We start from the raw sequence: 19,200 nt of genomic DNA, 5'->3' as shown, positions 1-19,200 counted from the left end.
AAGCCTAATATATTTACTGTCCAGTACTTTACAGAAACAAAATTTAGTACTGGTATAGTGTTACAGATAGGCTTTTCATAGATACACTTTATAAGATTTAAGACATTCCCTTGTATTTTTAATTTTCCAACAACTTTCATCAATAATGAATGTTTGACTCTTTCTCAGTCTATTGAGATCATATAATCTTTATTTATAGGTTGATTAATATGGTGAATTACACTGATTTTAGAATACTAAAACAGCCCTAAATTACTGGAACAAACTCCCTTTGGATAAGAGGCATGATGCTTTTACTGTATTGGATTCAGCTGCTAAATTTTGTTTAGAATCTTTGTACCTATGTTCATAAGAGATACTGAATAAGCTCAGAATAGGTATTTCTACAATGAAGAATGCAGATGGCCAACAGAAACATGAAAAGATGCTTAACATTGCTAATTATTAGAGAAATGCAAGTCAAAACTACAATGAACCACTCAGAATGGCTGTTATCAAAAATAGATGCTGGAGAGGGTGTGGAGAGAAGGCAAGCTTCCTAGACTGTTGTGGGAGCATAAGTTGGTACAACCACTATAGAGAGCAGTACAGAAGTTCCTTAGAAAACTAAAACCAGAGCTCTCGTATGATCCTACAGTCCCACTCCCGGGCATACACCTGGAGAAAACCACAATTCAAAAAGATAAGTGCCCCGCAGTGTTTTTTGCAGCACTATTTACAATAGCCAAGATATGGAAGCAATGTAAATGTCCATCAACAGATGGCATGGATAAAGAAGATATAACATATATCTGTATCTATCTATCTATTAATGTCTATCTGTATATCTGAATCACTTTGCTGGGCAACTGAAACTAACACAACGTTGTAAATCAGCTACACTTCAAAAAAAATAAATAAATTACTTCTGCACAGATTAGAAAAAAAGAGAGATTGCTCTGTAGTTTCCACTTTATTTCTCCTTCATAATTTGTGTCTCTTTGAAGGACTATTGTTTGCTAAAAAGTCTACAATATCTGATATTAACATAGATCCTGCTACTTTCTTTCTATGAATGTTAGTATAGTAAAACTTTTCTCGTTCTTTTACTTTTAATCTACCTGTGTCTTTTAATTGAAATATGCTTCTTGTAGGGAGCATATAATTGCTTCTTGATTTTTATCCCATCATCCAGTCTTTGCCTTCTTATTTGGGTATTTGTATTTACATTTGATGTGATTATTAACATAGATTCAAGGCTATCAGATCTTATTTATTCTATTTGTCTCATCCGTCCTTTGTTCTTTTTTTTCTTTTTCTGCTTTCTTTTGGATTAATTGAATATATTTTTAGATTTAATTTTACCTGTTTTTTTGGCTTATTGATTTTACTGTTGGTTTGTTATGTGAGTAGCTACTTTACGGTTTATAGTATGCATCTTTTACTTATCACAGTCAATTTAAATTATTCCTCTTAACATTGAGTAGAAGAACCTTAATGTAATTCACAACCATTTTCTCCTCTCAGCCTTTATGCCATCATTATCACAGATTTTAACTTTACCTATAATCTTCACAATACATTTCAATTATCTTTGATTAAATAATTATCTTTTGAAAGGCACAAATAAGGAGAAAACATCCTATGTATTTACCTCTATAGTTACCATTTCCAGTGGTTCAAACATCTTTATTTCACTTTTATTTTTGAAAAATATTTTCACAGAATATAGTGTCCTTAGTCAACAGGTTGCTTTTTTTTTTTTCCTTTCAGGGTTTAAAGATATTCCTGTCTCTCTCTTGCATTGTTTCCAGTGTGAAATCTGGAAATCCTTATATTTGCTCTTCTGTATGTTAACACATCTTTATTTTCTGATTGTTTTTAAGATTGTCTCTTTATTACTGGCTTTGAAATGTTTCATTATAAGGTGAATTGATATAGTTTACCTCACCTTTGCTGTGATTGGGGCTTGTTAGATTTGTTGGTTCTGTGAGTTTGTAATTTTCCTTAAGTATGCAAAGTATTGGGCCATATTTCCTCAAATATTTTTCTGTCCATTCCTAATTCAGGAAATCAATTCCCTCTAAAGTTATGTCACAGCTAACTGATGCTCTTTTTATCACTTTTTTTGCTTTTTTGGATTTTTTTTTTTCCCTCTGTGTATCCTGCCTTGGATGGTAAAAATAAGTGTTCTACAATTTCTCTGGTATTTATAAAAACTGTACTCTACCCCAAACTTTTAGGGCATCTGTCATTCTTTTTTTACTTGTTACTGAGAGGGAATGGAAGAAAATACAGAAAGAGATATACACATTTGTACCCCTCCATGGCAACTTTAACAAATATCATGTCCTTTTTTGCCAAACCTGTATATTTATTCTTAGCCTATATTTTAATCTTTTCTGCATTTTATTTTTACATTTTTGTTAAAGAGTTGGATTATTAACTACTTAATCTTATTCCTTGTACAGATATGCTGAATTTGAGGTCCAGAATTTTATTTTTGGAGATTCCCACTAAGCTTTTGTTTTATTTCATTTAGATACGCATTTTCCAGCGAGGCAGCCAAAAATTTTTGGTACACTTTTCTTAGAAGAATGTGCCTCTTACTCTCATTCTCAATCATTTACTCATTCAAGTTATATTAGCATCTGCCAACCTATTTCGTGTTCAGTATGTAAATATTACTGTGGCAATGTTATTTTACAATATCTATTCTCTTACTTAACAAGTGATCTCCATCATTCCCTCTCTCAAGTTTAAATCATTCATGATCAGCATAATTTTTCACACATTCTCTTTTATTTTATCTCTTTCTTTTGATTAGCATTATAGAGGGAGACTGTGCTTATCAAAAATATACTTGTCTCTTTGGTATAGCATCATACTTTTGCAAACAATCATTTAACATATATTTCAACTTAAAGTATTTTTAATAGCAAAATAACTTACACAAGTGCATAGTTACATACAAATAGTGCAGTGTCAGGGCTCCCAAGATTTGGACAAATTGCAACTGCACAACCAACTTTAAATGAAGAGGCCCAAACTACCTATAAAGAAAGGAATTTTAAAATGAAATATGCAAAACTACTCTACACAAACAGTGCATTATGGGAACAGGCATAAGGAAAGTCAATCAACTGTGGGAAAACTTCAACTGGCCTTCTACATGGGCAACTGGGCTCTGGGAAAAGAAGAGTGGAATATAGACAGACATATTTTTAAAAGAATGACTGCAGTGGAATATTACTCAGCCATAAAACAGAATGAATTTGAGTCAGCTGTATATTAGCACATCTTTATGTAATCTAGGAACGTGGTGCTGATTAACCTGTTTGCAGGGCAGCAATAGAGATGCAGACATCCAGGACAGACTTGTGGACACAGCAGGAAGAGGAGAGGGTGGGGCAAACTGAGAGAGCAGCACTGAGACATATGCACTGCCGTATGTAAAGTAGCTCGTGGAAGCTTCTGCACAAAACAGGGACCGCACCCTGGTGTACTGTGACAACACAGAGGAGTGGGGTGGGGACTGGGGTGGGAGGGAGGATCAAGACGAAGGACATATATGCAGAATTATGGCTGATTCGCCTTGTACAATAAAACCAACCCAACATTGTAAAGCAAGTATCCACCAATTGAAAAATAAATTTAAAAAATGGCTAACATTTTTCCAAATTTAATTTAAACTATAAACCTATAGTGCCAAGAAACTCAGTAAACTGCAGCACAAGAGACATGAAGAAAACTGAAAATTTTTGAAATTGCTTGAGACTTGTAATAAAGGAAAACATTTACGGCAGTCTGGGAAATCAAGACACATTACATACAAAGGAATAAATAAAAGAATTACAGTAGATTTCTTGTTGGAAACAGTGCAAGTGAGTTGATAATGGAGTAAGATTATTAAAAAAAAAAACTTATTGCATAGAATTTTATTCCCATTAAAAATATCTTCCAAATGAAGGTAAATTTTCCAGATACTTAAAAGAAACTCTAAGGAAAGTGCTAAAAATTTGTCTTATGATTAAAATATGCATATGTAAGAATTAATAAAATCTGAGATTGAAGCACACATATACCTGTGTATAATGGCCGCAAATTTTGGAACATGATTTTGTATTAAAATCATAAAATTTTCTTTCATCATACCACATATCAACAGCAAATTTTGTTACAGATGCGGTTAATGGACCTAACCAGAGATTTTCTCCAGCAAGTTGAAAAGTTGGATGGCATTTAAATACTTGTGTTGAACAGGAGTTGTGGTTGAATTTACACCTCTTTGCCCATGCTTCAGCAGTCTTTGCTAAAGCTTCATCCCAACTCTGAAAGATAAAAATAATTTACATTGAATTGTGTATATTTGTCTGGGTTAAAGTTACTCTAATGACTATAATAAATTAATTTTTATGTAATTGTTGTTACCGAAACAGAGTTTTTAGTATTTATTATGTTCACAATTATTTCTATTTGGTTCTGATTCAGAAGCACTTATTTAGTACCCATTGTATGTCAGTTCATTTTTGTACTTCCACCTAACAGATGGCCTGGTCCAGCAAGATACTCAACAAATACAACTGAATGTGATTTAAAGAAGTTGGAGTTCACAATCTAATAATTGAAGAAGGTTACACAGATATATCATAAGTAAACTATGAGAACATTTATAATTAAAAAGAGAAAAAGTCTCTTAGCACACTAAGTATAGTATTTCCTTAATTTGATCAAGAGTATCTACAAAAGAAAACCAAAATCCTATAATAAACATTAATACCTAGTGGTAAAATATCGAAAGCTTTCCCATAAGATTGAGAACGAAACACAATGTCTCATTATTTCCGCTTAAAGTTGTTCTGGAGTTTAGGCAGTATAATTAAAAAGGGGAGATATAAATATATAAGACAAGATATAAAGTGTATAATGATTCGACTATCTCATTATTTACAGATGACACGCCTGGGTACACAGAAAATTCAAATGAGTACAGAAACAAACTTAAAAGTAGTAAATTTATCAAAGTTGTCAGATACCAGGAGGAGGAATAGATAAAAATTGTATTTCCATATACACTCCAGAATCCAATAGCTTCAAAAATATCAAATATATATATAATTAAATCTAATAAATCATATAAAAAATTATCTCCAAACTGAAAACTACAAAACATTACTGAGAGAAATATTAATAGACAAATAAATGGAGAGATATTAAATATTCATGAGCTGGAAGATTCCATACATACTTAAAAAATACTGGTCTTGAATATATTTCTAATGAAAATCTAAGTAGGTTTTTGAAGGAGGGCAAAATGATTATAAATTATTTATGAATTCAAAGAACCAATACTAGTGAGTTCAGTTCAGTTCAGTTCAGTCGCTCAGTCATGTCTGACTCTTTGCGATCCTATAAACCGCAGCATGCCAGGCCGTCCTGTCTATCACCAAATCCGAGTCCACCCAAACCCATGTCCATTGTGTTGGTGATGCCTTACAGCCATCTCATCCTCTGTTGTCCCCTTCTCCTCCTGCCCTCAATCTTTCCCAGCATGACGGTCTTTTCAAATGAGTTAGCTCTCTGCATCAGATGGCCAAAGGACTGGAGTTTCAGCTTCAACATCAGTCCTTCCAATGAAACCCAGGACTGATCTCCTTTAGGATGGACTGGTTGGATCTCCTTGCAGTTCAAGGGACGCTCAAGAGTCTTCTCCAACACCACAGTTCAAAAGCATCAATTCTTCTGTGCTCAGCTTTCTTTATAGTCCAACTCTCACATCCATACACGAGTACTGGAAAAACCATAGCCTTGACTAGACGACCTTTGTTGGCAACCTAATGTCTCTGCCATTTAACATGCTCTCTAGGTTCGTCATAACTTTCCTTCCAAAGAGCAAACGTCTTTTAATTTCATGGCTGCAATCACCATCTGCAGTGATTTTGGAGCCCAGAAAAATAAAGTCAGCCGCTGTTTCCATTGTTTCCCCATCTATTTCCCATGAGGTGATGGGACCAGATGCCATGATCATAGTTTTCTGAATGTTAAGCTTTAAGCCAACTTTTTCACTCTCCGCTTTCACTTTGATCAAGAGGCTCTTTAGTTCCTCTTCACTTTCTGCCATAAGGGTTGTGTACTGCATATCTGAGGTTATTGATATTTCTCCCGGCAATTTTGATTCCAGCTTGTGCTTCTTCCAGCCCAGCGTTTGTCATGTCATATAAGTTAAATAAGCAGGGTGACAATATACAGCCTTGACGTACTCCTTTTCCTATTTGGAACCAGTCTATTGTTCCATGTCCAGTTCTAACTGTTGCTTCCTGACCTGCATACAGGTTTCTCAAGAGGCAGGTCTGGTGGTATGGTATTCCCACCTCTTGAAGAATTTTCCACAGTTTATTGTGATCCACACAGTCAAAGGCTTTGGCATAGTCAATAAAGCAGAAATAGATGTTTTTCTGGAACTCTCTTGCTTTTTCAATGATCCAGTGGATGTTGGCAATTTGATCTCTGGTTCCTCTGCCCTTTCTAAATCCAGCTTGAACATGTGGAAATTTATGGTTCACATACTGTTGAAGTATGGCTTGGAGAATTTTGGCCATTACTCTACTAGCATGTGAGATGAATGCAATTGTGTAGTAGTATGAGCATTTTTTGGCATTGCCTTTCTTAGGGAATGGAACGAAAACTCACCTTTTGAAGATGGTGGAGGGATACGATAGGGAGACCACTTTCTCCCCCACTAATTCATCGAAAGATCATTTGAACACTGAGCTAATTCCACAAAACAACCTCTTAACCTGGTGGAGGACACCAGACACCTAGAAAGGCAGCCCATTGTCTTTGAAAGGCAGTAGGACAAAATATAAAAGACAAAAATAGACACAAGTGAGTTAGGGATGGAGACCCTTCCCCTTCCCCTTTTCGGGAAGGGTAGTGAAGGAGGAGAAGTTTCCAAACACCAGGAAACCCTCTCACCAGCGGGTCTGCAGGGAGTTTTGGAATCTCAGATGGCAACATAATAGGGAGGGAAAAAAAAAACATCCTCACAGATTAGGTGCCTAACCGAACTTCAGTGGAGAAGTAGCCCAGATGCTCATGTCCGCCACCAGCAAGCAGGGGCTGAACTGGGACGCGGGCTGCATTGCTTAGGGTAAGGACAGGGCCTGAATGCCCTGAGGAACATCTGAGGGAGCTAACGTGAGATAGTAACCCAAACTCTGGGATAGCCAGAGAGAGAGGGAAAAAAAAAGAGAAAGAGAGAGAACTTTCCCACAAAAAGCTCTAACCTAAGGCACTGCCAGCCTGCTCACAGAACAAAGGACTGAGTGAATACCAGAGGAGAGCTAGCTGGCTGCGGCCCAACTCATCCCCAGCCGGAGTCAGAGAGGCAGGCCGGGGCGGCCAGAGCTGGAGGGAGAGGGGCAATCTCAGCCCCAGAGACAGCATCCCCTACCAAACTGCAAGCAGGCTCCCAGTTGCTAACCATGTCTTCCTGGGATCCTGGACAGTTGACACCCGCCAGGAGGGTCACAACCAGAGATGAGCTCCCCAGAGGAAACACACGGCACACCAGAGACGGTGCTCCCGCTGCGCACCCAGGACACCAAGCGGCTGGGATGGGGGAGGTGACAAGACACACCGCCCACCTGGGGAGAGTGCGCGTGCCAAGCACCTGGTCGCCTGAGCTGCTCGGACCTGGGAAGGGCTCAAAACTCAGGCCCAACCCAGTCTGTGTCTTTGTGGAGTCCCCGGGAACCTGAACCTGAGCAGCTTAGACCTGGGGAGTGCACACAACCCAGGGCCTGCCTTAGACAGTTTCCCTGCAGAGCAACCTGGGGCCTGAGCAGTGCAGGCGGGGAAAGCACACACGCCGTGAGCAGGGCAAACCCAGGGTGGCCCAGACACCGCGCGCACGCCCCACACACGCCAGTGATGTTTGTTTGCAGAGCTCCTCCCTCCCCACGGCACGACTGAACAGGTGAGCCTAGACAAGTGACCACCTTCGCCCCCTCGTGTCAGGGCGGAAATCAGACACTGAAGAGACCAGTAAACATAGGAAGCCAAAATAAAGAGGGAACTGCTCTGGAAGTGACAGGCGCAACAGATTAAAACCCTGTAGTTAGCACTGACTAAGCATTGGAAGGGGCCCATAGACCTTGAGAACAAGTATAAGCTGGAACATGGAACTATCTGAAACTGAACTGACCCCACACTGCCCTCAACAGCTCCAGAGAAATATAGTAAAATAGATATATTTTACTAGTAACATTTTTTTTTAATTTTTAAAATTTTTGTTTTATTTTTAAGTTCTTTATTACTCCTTTAATTTTCATTTTTATAACCTACTACTTTGTTTAAAAAAAGCCATATTTTAAGGCAAATTTCATATATTTTTTAATAATTTTTGTGACTTTGTTTCATTTTTTAAATATTGTATTTTTGAGAGTCTAACCTCTACTCTAGATTTTTAATCTTTGCTTTTTCGTATTTGTTATCAATTTTGTACCTTTAAGAATCCAATCTTCAGTACCCATTTTACTTAGGAGTGTGATTACTGGCTTGATTACCCTCTCACCCTTTTGACTCTCTTTTTTATCCCCCACGTCAGCTCTATCTTGTCCCTCCCCCTTCTCTTCTCTACCCAACTCTGTGAATCTCTTTGGGAATTCCTGGCTGTGGAGAACATTTAGGGAACTGATTACTGGCTAGATCTGTTTCTCTCCTTTTCATTCCCCTTCTTCTCCTCCTGGTCACCTCTATCTCCTTCCTCCCTCTTCTCTTCTCTATGTAACTCTGTGAACTTCTCTGGGTGTTCCAGACTGTGGAGAGCACATGGGGAATTGATTACTGGCTAGACTGCTCTCTCCCCTTTGGATTCCCCCTCTTCTCCTCCTGGTCATATCTATCTCCCTCCTCCCTCGTCTCTTCTCCATGTAACTCTGTGAACCTCTCTTGGTGCCCCTCACTGTGGAGAATCTTTTCTCCATTAACCTAGATGTTTTATCATCGGTGCAGTATGGATGGAGAAGTCTTGAGGCTACTGTAAGAAGAAGATTGAAAGCCAGAGGCAGGAGGCTTAAACCCAAAACTTGAGTACTCCAGAAAACTCCTGACTCCAGGGAACATTAATCAACAAGAGCTCATCAAAAAGCCTCCACACCTACACTGAATCAAGCGCCACCCAAGAGCCAACAAGTTTCAGAGCAAGACATATCAAGTTAATTCTCCAGCAACACAGGAACATAACCCTAAGCATTAAAATACAGGCAGCCAAAAGTCACACAAAACCCACAGACACCTCAAAACTTACTACTGGACACTTCATTGTACTCCAGAGGGAAGAGATCAGCTCCACCCGCCAGAACACTGATGCAAGCTTCCCTAACCAGGAAACCTTGACAAGCCACTCGTCCAACCCCACCCACAGGGAGGAGCTTCCACAATAAAGAGGAACCACAAACTTCTAGCATATAGAAAGGCCACCCAAACACAGCAATCTAAACAAGATGAAAAGGCAGAGAAATATTCAGCAGGTAAAGGAACATGATAAATGCCCACCAAACCAAACAAAAGAGGAGGAGATAGGGTTTCTACCTGAAAAGGAATTCAAAATAATGATAGTAAAAATGATCCAATATCTTGAAAACAAAATGCAGTTATAGATAGTCTAGATACAAGGATTGAGAAGATGCAAGAAATGTTTAACAAGGGCCCAGAAGAAATAAAAAAGAGTCAATCAATAATGAATAATGCAACAACTGAGATCAAACTCACTCTGGAGGGAACCAACAGTAGCATAACTGAGGCAGAAGAGAGGATAAGTGAGGTGGAAGATAGAATGGTGGAAATAAATGAAGCAGAGAGGGAAAAAGAATGAAAAGCAATGAGGACAACCTCAGAGACCTCTGAGACAATGTCCAGTGCCCCAACATTTGAATTGTAAGAGTCCCAGAAGAAGAGAAAAAGAAAGGCCATGGGAAAATACTTAGTTGAAAACTTCCCCCAAATGGGGAGGGTTAGGGTTAGCCACCCAACTCCAAGAAATCCAGAGAGTCCCATATAGGATAAACCCAAGGTGAAACACCCCAAGACACATATTAATCAAATTAACAAAGATCAAACAGAAAGAACAAATATTAAAAGCAGCAAGGGAGAATCAACAAATGACACACAAGGGGATTCCCAAAAGGATAACAGCTGATCTTTCAATAGAAACTCTTCAGGCCAGAAGGGACATGCTTAAAGTGATGAAAGAGAAAAACCTACAACCCAGATTACTGTACCAGCAAGGATCTCATTCAGATATGAAGGAGTATTCAAAAGCTTTACAGACAAGCAAAAGCTGAGAGAATTCAGCACCACCAAACCAGCTCCTCAACAAATGCTAAAGGAACTTCTCTAGACAGGAAATGCAGAAAGGGTGAATAAACTTGACCCAAAACAACAAAGTAAATGGCAACGGGATCATACTTATCAATAATTACCTTAAATGCAAGTGGGTTGAATGCCCCAACCAAAAGACAAAGACTAGCTGAATGGCACAAAGCAAGATCCCTATATATGCTGTCTACAAGACACCCACCTCAAAACAAGGGACACATATAGACTGAAAGTGAAGGGCTGGAAAAGGATATTTCAGGCAAATGTAGACAAAAAGAAAGCAGAAGTAGCAATACTCATATCAGATAAAATAGACTTTGAAATAAAGTCTGTGAAAAGAGACAAAGGACACTACATAATGATCAAAGGATCAATCCAAGAAGAAGATATAACAATTATAAATATCTATGCACCCAACATAGGAGCACCACAATATGTAAGGTAGATGCTAAGCAACAATTAGAGCTGGACATGGAAAAACAGACTGGTTCCAAATAGGAAAAGGAGTACGTCAGGGCTGTGTATTGTACCCTGCTTATTTAACTTATATGCAGAGTACATCATGAGAAACGCTGGGCTGGAAGAAGCACATGCTGGAGTCAAGATTGCCGGGAGAAATATCAATAACCTCAGATATGCAGATGACACCACCCTTATGGCAGAAAGTGAAGAGGAACTAAAAAGCCTCTTGATGAAAGTGACAGAGCAGAGTGAAAAAGTTGGCTTAAAGTTCAATATTCAGAAAACTAAGATCATGGCAACTGGTCTCATTACTTCATGGGAAATAGATGGGGAAACAGTGGATACAGTGTCAGACTTTATTTTTGGGGCTCCAAAATCACTGCAGATGGTGATGGCAGCCATGAAATTAAAAGACGCTTACTCCTTGGAAGGAAAGTTATGACCAACCTAGATAACGTATTAAAAGCAAAGATATTACATTGCCAACAAGGGTCTGTCTAGTCAAGGCTATGGTTTTTCCAGTGGTGATGTATGGATTGAGAGTTGGACTGTGAAGAAAGCTGAGCACTGGAAAATTGATGCTTTTGAACTGTGGTGTTGGAAAAGACTCTTGAGAGTCCCTAGGACAGCAAGGAGATCCAACCAGTCCATCCTAAAGGAGATCAGTCCTGGGTGTTCATTGGAAGGACTCATGTGAAGCTGAAACTCCAATATTTTCGCCACCTCATGCTAAGAGTTGACTCTTTGGAAAAGACCCTGATGCTGGGAGGGATTGGGGGCAGGAGGAGAAGGGGACAACATAGGATGAGATGGCTGGATGGCATCACCGACTCGATGGACATGAGTTTGAGTAGACTCCGGGAGTTGGTGATGGACAGGGAGGCCTGGCGTGCTGCAGCTCATCGGGTCGCAAAGAGTCGGACACGACTGAGCGACTGAACTGACTGATTGATGAAAGGGGAAATTAACAATAACACAATAATAGTGGGAGACTTTAATACCTCACTCACACCTATGGATAGATCAACTAAACAGAAAATTAGCAAGGAAACACAAACGTTGAATGATACAATGGACCACTTAGACCTAATTGATATCTATAGGACATTTCAGCCGAAAACAATGAATTTCACCTTTTTCTCCAATGCACATGGAACCTTCTCCAGGACAGATCACATCCTGGGCCATAAATGTACCCTTGATAAATTCAAAAAAAATTGAAATCATTCCAAGCATCTTTTCTGATCACAATGCGATAAGATTAGAACTACAGGGGGAAAAAAAAAAACTATTAAAAATACAAACATATGGAGGCTAAACAACATGCTTCTGAACAACAAGCAAATCACAGAAGAAATCAAAGAAGAAATCAAAATATGCATAGAAATGAAAGAAAATGAAAACACAACAACCCCAAACCTATGGGACTCAGTAAAAGCAGTGCTAAGGGGAAGGTTCATAGCAATACAAACTTACCTCAAGAAACAAGAAGAAAATCAATTAAATAACCTAACTCTACACCTAAAGCAAACTAGTAAAAGAAGAACCCCAGGGTTAGTAGAAGGAAAGAAATCATAAAAATTAGGGCAGAAATAAATGAAAAAAAAAAAAAAAAAGGTGATCATAGTAAAAATCAATAAAGCTAAAAGCTGGTTCTTTGAGAAGATAAATAAAACAGACATACCATTACCAAGACTCATCATGAAAAAAAAGTTAGAAGAATGAAATAAACAAAATTAGAAATGAAAATGGAGAAATCACAACAGAGAAAACAGAAATACAAAGGATCATAAGAGACTACTATCAGCATTATATGCCAATAAAATGGACAACTTGGAAGAAATGCACAAATTCTTAGAAAAGTATAACTTTCCAAAACTGAACCAGAAAGAAATAGAAAATCTTAACAGACCCATCAGAAGCACAGAAATCAAAACTGTAATCAGAAATCTTCCAGCAAACAGCAGCCCAACACCAGACAGCTTCACAGGTGAATTCTACCAAAAATGTAGAGAAGAGCTAACACCTATCCTACTCAAACTCTTCCAGAAAATTGCAGAGGAAGGTAAACTTCCAAACTCATTCTATGAGGCCACCATCACCCTAATACCAAAACCAAAGATGCCACAAAAAAGGAAAACTATAGGCCAATAGCACTGATGAACATAGATGCAAAAATACTTGATAAAATTTAAGCAAACAGAATCCAACAAGATATTAAAAGGATCATACATCATGACAAAGTGGGCTTTATCCCAGGGATTCAAAGTTTCTTCAATATTCACAAATCAATTAATGTGATGCACCACATTAACAAATTGAAAGATAAAAACCACATGATTATCTCAATAGATGCAGAGAAAGCCTTTGACAAAATTCAACATCCACTTATGATAAAAGTCCTCCAGAAAGCAGGAACAGAAAGAACATCAGTTCAGTTCAGTTCAGTAGCTCAGTTGTGTCCGACTCTTTGCGACCCCATGAGCTGCAGCACGCCAGACCTCCCTGTCCATCACCAACACTTGGAGTCCACCCAAACCCATGTCCATTGAGTGGTGATGCCATCCAACCATCTCATCCTCTGTCGTCCCCTTCTCCTCCTCCCCTCAATCTTTCCCAGCATTGGAGTCTTTTCCAATGAGTCAGCTCTTCACATCAGGTAAACCCACAGCAAACATTATCCTCAATGGTGAAAATTTGAAAGCATTTCCCCTAAAATCAGAAACAAGACAAGGGTGCCCACTCTCACCACTACTATTCAGCATAGTTTTGGAAGTCTTGGCCACAGCTATCAGAGAAGAAAAAGAAATAAAAGGAATCCAGAAGTCTCCCTGTTTGCAGATGACATGATCCTCTATATAGAAAACCCTAAAGACTCCACCAGAAAATTACTAAAGCTAATCAGTGAACATAATAAAATTGCAGGATATAAAATTAACACACAGAAATACCTTGCATTCCTATACACTAACAAAGAGAAACAGAGAAATTAAGGAAACAATTCCATTCACCTTTGCAATGAAAAAAATAAAATAAAATACTTAGGAATAAATCTGCCTAAAGAAACAAAAGATCTATATATGGAAAACTATAAAACACTGATGAAAGAAATAAAAAATGACACAAATAGATGGAGAAATATATCATGTTCATAGACTGGAAGAATCAATATAGTGAAAATGAGTGTACTATCCAAAGCAATCTATAGATTCAATGCAATCCCTGTCAAGCTACCAATGGTATTTTTCAGAGAACTAGAACAAATAATTTCACAATTTGTATGGAAATACAAAAACCCTTAAATATCCAAAGCAGTCTTGAGAAAGAAGAATGGAACTGAAGGAATTTGGATGATTTGAGAGAATAGCATTAAAATGTGTATATTATGTGAAACAGATAGCCAGCCCAGGTTCGGTGCATGAGACAGGGTGCTCAGGGCTGGTGCACTGGGATGACCCTGAGGGATGGGATGGGGAGGGAGGTTGAAAGTGGGTTCAGGATGGGGAACACCTGTATACCCATGGCTCATTCATGTCAATGTATGGCAAAAACCACCACAATATTGTTAAGTAATTTGCCTCCAACTAAAATAAATAAATGTAAAAAAAAAAAAAAAAAAAGGAAACTGACTTTTTCCAGTCCTGTGGCCACTGCCAAGTTTTTCAAATTTGAGGGGTATTGAGTGCAGCACTTTCACAGCATCATTTTTTAGGATTTGAAATAGCTCAACTGGAATTCCATCACCTCCACTAGCTTTGTTCGTAGTGATGTTTCCTAGGGCCCGCTTGCCTTCATATTCCAGGATGCCTGGCTTTAGGTGAGTGATCATACCTTCGTGATTATCTGGGTCATGAAGATTTTTTTGTATAGTTCTTCTGTGTATTCTTGCCATCTCTTCTTAATATCTCAATATCACTTAGCATAAGATCCTGCAGATTCTTCCATGCTTTCACAATGGCATGATTTTCTTCTTCTTCTTTTTTTAAGGCTGAATAATATTCCATTGTTTGCATATACAGGCTTCACTGAGTGCTCAGTTGGTAAAGAACCTGCCTGCAGTGCAGGAGGCCCTGGTTTGATTCCTGGGTTGGGAAGATCTGCTGGAGAAGGGATAAGCTACCCACTTCAGCATTCTTGGGCTTCCTGGTGGCTCAGCTGGTAAAGAATCCACATGCAATGCAGATTTTTCTTTATCCAGACATCTGTTGATGAACTCTTTGTTGTGTCTATCTCTTTGTGACCCCATGGACTGCAGCATGCCAGGCTTTTCCATCCTTCACCATCTCTCAGAGCTTGTTCAACTCATGTCCACTGAGTGAGGGATGCCATCCAACCATCTTGCACAGGGTGGCCAAAGTGTTGGAGCTTCAGCTTTAGCATCAGCCCTTTCAATGAATATTCAGGAGTGATTTCCTTTAGTATTGACTGGTTTAATCTCCTTGCTGTCAAGGGGACTCTCAAGAGTCTTCTCCAGAACCACAGTTCAAAAGCATCAATTCTTGGGCTCTCAGTCTTCTTTACGGTCCAACTCTCATATCCACACATGACTACTGGAAAAACCATAGCTTTGAATAGACTGACCTTTGTCAGCAAAGTAACATTTCTGCTTTTTAATATGCTGTCTAGGTTTGTCATAGCTTTTCTTCCAAGGAGCAAGTGTCTTTTGATTTCATGGCTGCAGTCACCATCTGCAGTGATTTTGCAGCCCAGAAAAATAAAGTCTGTCACTGTTTCCATTGTTTCCCCATTATTTGCCATGAAGTGATAAGACTGGATGCCATGATCTTAGTTTTCTGAATGTTGAGCTTTAAGCCAACTTTTTCACTCTCCTCTTTCACCTTCATCAAGAGGTTCTTGGGTTGTTTCTATATCTTGGTTATTGTGAATGAATGAATATGGACATGCAGTGATCTCTTCAAGATCCTGACTTTTTTCTTCAATTTTTGGGGGGTATAAACCCAGAAGTTGGATTTTTGGATCATATGGTAGTTTTATTTTTAATTTCTTGAGGAACCTCCATACTTTTCTCCATAGCTGCAGCACAATTTTAAATTCCCAAGAACAGGGTACTGTGATTCAAATTGTTTTACAACTTCACCAAAACGTACCATAAAATTTATGTGTTATTTTTAGTTATCATCAGCATAAGAAATGTTTGTAGGTAAGAAGAACAATCTGAATATAAAAGCCATTAATTCAACAAAAAATAGGGATGAAAAGATAGCAAAAGGATCATAAATCTATTTACAAAAGCAAGAGGATCAGTAGATATCCTCTTATTCCTCACACTAGTAAAGCAATTATCAGAAGAATGACTTTGGGAGCTCTTGTTCTACTGCCTGTAAGTGAGCTAGCTGAGTTTGGGGGCACCCTTTTGCCCCAGACAGACAGGATGAATCCTAATTCATTTTCTCTACAACCTGTGTCAGTATGAGATTAAACATTTTGTTTCACTAAGCCAATCTTTGTTTCACTGAGATTTCAGGGTTTATTCCATACCAAAGCCCAGCCTAGCCTCTTGTAAAACTTACTGCTGGAAGTGGGGTGCAGCCATTATAAAAATCCAAATTCATACCACTTGAGACCTAGGTAGGAGGGATTCCTGCTCTTGGTCCAGGCTTTATAAGACATCACATAAAACACACACACACACACACACACACACACACACACACACACACACTTTTCCTCATTTTAACCTTAGCACGGGTTTAATGTGACCCACAACACTGAATATCTGTCTCTTTTGCCACACGTTTTAAAGCAAAAGACTTCTGTATCAGAATGGTAAAAGGTTTGCGAATATTGTTGCTGATGACACTAGAGACAGACACTACTTCAGAGTCCAAGAAAGAGTTGAAGCGCTTAGGTTAAAAGATCAACTTGTCAAATCCTTCATTTCAGTGTGAAAGCAGTAGATCCATGAATAACATAATATTGCTTGGAAGTACTACTGAAGATGTGTTTCATCACTTCTCCATATTCCCTGATTTCAGGGATAAATGAGACATTTTGCAATGGTAAAATGGTAACAAATTTCTATTACTGTTGAGTAGGGATGCATGTAGTTCTTTATGTCACTTAAGTGAAGAATGACATCAGTTCTTCACATTGTCCACTAGATGGGCATAAGCACCAGAACGGTAAATAATCTTGTATTTATAAAAATATTTAAGAAGACAATTAAATTTCCAAAAACATTAACAAAATATTTAAAATACTTAAAATTGAAGACCATTCATTATAACTTTAACCCAACCTGTATATATTTATAGCTATAAAATTATAACTATAATTTTAATAGAAAGTTTTGATGATTTTAGAAATGAAAGAAAATGAAAATTTACTTAATAACATCAATGAAAATGAGCAAAATTACTCTGACCAAATCCAAATCTGAGCAGATTAGATGAAATTTCTGAAACCACATATTCTTTACTAAATGAAAATTTAACTGCTGAACCACCAATGACACATGGGCTTCCATTTGTATACTTCTTCTAGGTCACAAATGTTAGTGGCAAGTTTGCCTGAACTATGTTGGCAACTACAGTTAGTTGGCAAGCAGTGAGGATATTAATGTCAGGGGAATAATGGCAATCCATGTGATTCAGAAACAAAATATCTGAAAAAAATGTGATCTATTATTCAGGAGGCAGATCATAAGTTCAAGCTGAAGCTAAGCTCAGTAAACCAAACATTGATAGTATCTGGTGGTTGTTGTGTGGGTTCAACAAGTTATCATAAATCACTGGCAAGTTTGGAAGAAGAAAGAGAGAATCAGGAAATGTGGGGCTTTTGAGAAATGGAAAAGAAACTGCTTCTATATAGCATATTATAATAAAATTTTAAAAACACTTTGAGAAACCAACGCTGTAAAGCGTTCATATGATTAAAAAGCCTCAGGCCAAAAAGAAGTCTGTGACTCCCATGAAATCCTCCTAAGTTTTTAAAAACTCCTTAGCAAATGGAACAGATTCAGACTGTACCAATTTCCCCAAAATTCATGTTTCAAGGATACTGCCATTAAGATGAAAAATAAAAGCACCAGGGTGAGAAATCAAAGAACGATTCAAAAACTTCTCCAAGCTGTACTTTAAGCATGAGTATTGGGACTTAGAACTGACTGGAGGTATAAGGCCAAAAGACCCTCAGAATTCTGGAGACAGATGTATTCCCAAAGATATTGTGAACCTGTTATGAAAAAGCAAATGAATACAAGATATATTAAATGACACTTAGACCTTACTGTTGGCAGAAAGCAGTCTGAGAAGGCTATATAGCCCTCAAGAGAGCATAACTCCCAAAGTCCACTTCAGATTGGTCCAAGGAGAAGGATGGATAAGGAAGCATATTTTTAAAGAAAGATAAATGGACAAGGGAACTCCTGCCACCTCTAATCAAATAACTTTTCTGACCTCCAGTATAGCAGGTTTTCTAACACCTGCCCTAAAGATTTCAGAATTGCTCTGAACCAGTGTTTGCTGTGTGGTTCCCACTTGTTCGTTTTCTGAATGGATAAAAGTTTGCTATAGTCTTGTCTATGTGTTATCATTGCATACTGTTTATATGCGGGACAGACAGTCACTAGGCCAAGAGTATCCACAAGGACCCACCACCGCCTTGGCCCAGCAAACCTGCATAAAAGGGAACCAAGTCTAGGCAAGCAACAGCTTCAAATTTCCTTTCTCATGCACTCTTGTCACTACCTTGGAAGAGACAGCTCGGTCAAGGCGTACATTTTAGATGCATGCTGAAAGTTCCAGACTGAATTCATACAAAGGAGTCCATGAAACTCATTGCCCAGATACCTTAGGGTGAACCAGAGAAGTAGATCCTAGCCTAGGTTCTTCCTCACCATGTATTTCATGTTGGCCGCAGGGGGCGAGACGTTGGTCCGCGCTTCATTGTGAAATCTGACGCACTCCGCTATAAACGTCTCATTCGTGATGGAGGGAACCTTGGGAGGCGATTTACTGGCTACCAGACAGAGACCTAAGGTCCATAGATAGCTCAGTTTCTTCCTGAGAATCATGGTGGGACGCAGAGAACGCTCTGGCTCGCAGACCCGTAACGGCTCAGTCAGCCTGGCTTTCCTGGCTCCTGGAGTCCTGGCTCTTCCGGCTGCTCTGACTCCTGGCGAGGGCTTGAGGCCGTGTGGGCATGCGCGGAGCGGGGGCTCTGTGCAGAGGAACGTGACAGACGGTCCGTTCGCCTGTACAGAAAGTCCTAGGCTGCAGGATAGAGCCTTGAGTCGCTCTGTGGTGCAGTTTTACCCATTCAAGCACCCATTCAAGGTGCTTTCTGTGGATCCAATCCGGAATCACTGCAGAGGGGGCCTGGATTGTAAACCAGATTGCAACATGCAGGCAACACGTC

The 19,200-nt window shown here is 38.8% G+C and overlaps 1 protein-coding gene across 1 annotated transcript in view; it reads right to left on the bottom strand.

Moving 5' to 3' along the window:
- GLIPR1L1 (GLIPR1 like 1) overlaps window positions 1-18,856 on the bottom strand; it is a 29,011-nt gene extending 10,155 nt beyond the window's left edge. Inside the window, exons 1-3 of the mRNA XM_061121972.1 lie at window positions 18,680-18,856; window positions 4,065-4,310; window positions 2,932-3,032 (exon numbers count right to left, since the gene is read on the bottom strand). Coding sequence (XP_060977955.1) covers window positions 2,932-3,032; window positions 4,065-4,310; window positions 18,680-18,856 — 524 coding nt within the window. The remainder of the gene's footprint in view (window positions 1-2,931; window positions 3,033-4,064; window positions 4,311-18,679) is intronic.
- Between the last annotated feature and the right edge of the window lie 344 nt (window positions 18,857-19,200).

This window comes from Dama dama, chromosome 3 (assembly GCF_033118175.1).
Source record: "Dama dama isolate Ldn47 chromosome 3, ASM3311817v1, whole genome shotgun sequence".
In the NCBI taxonomy this organism is placed as follows: Eukaryota; Metazoa; Chordata; class Mammalia; order Artiodactyla; family Cervidae; genus Dama; species Dama dama.
Note: the sequence above shows the minus strand (reverse complement) of the source record. Positions and strands in the feature narration are given on the sequence as shown.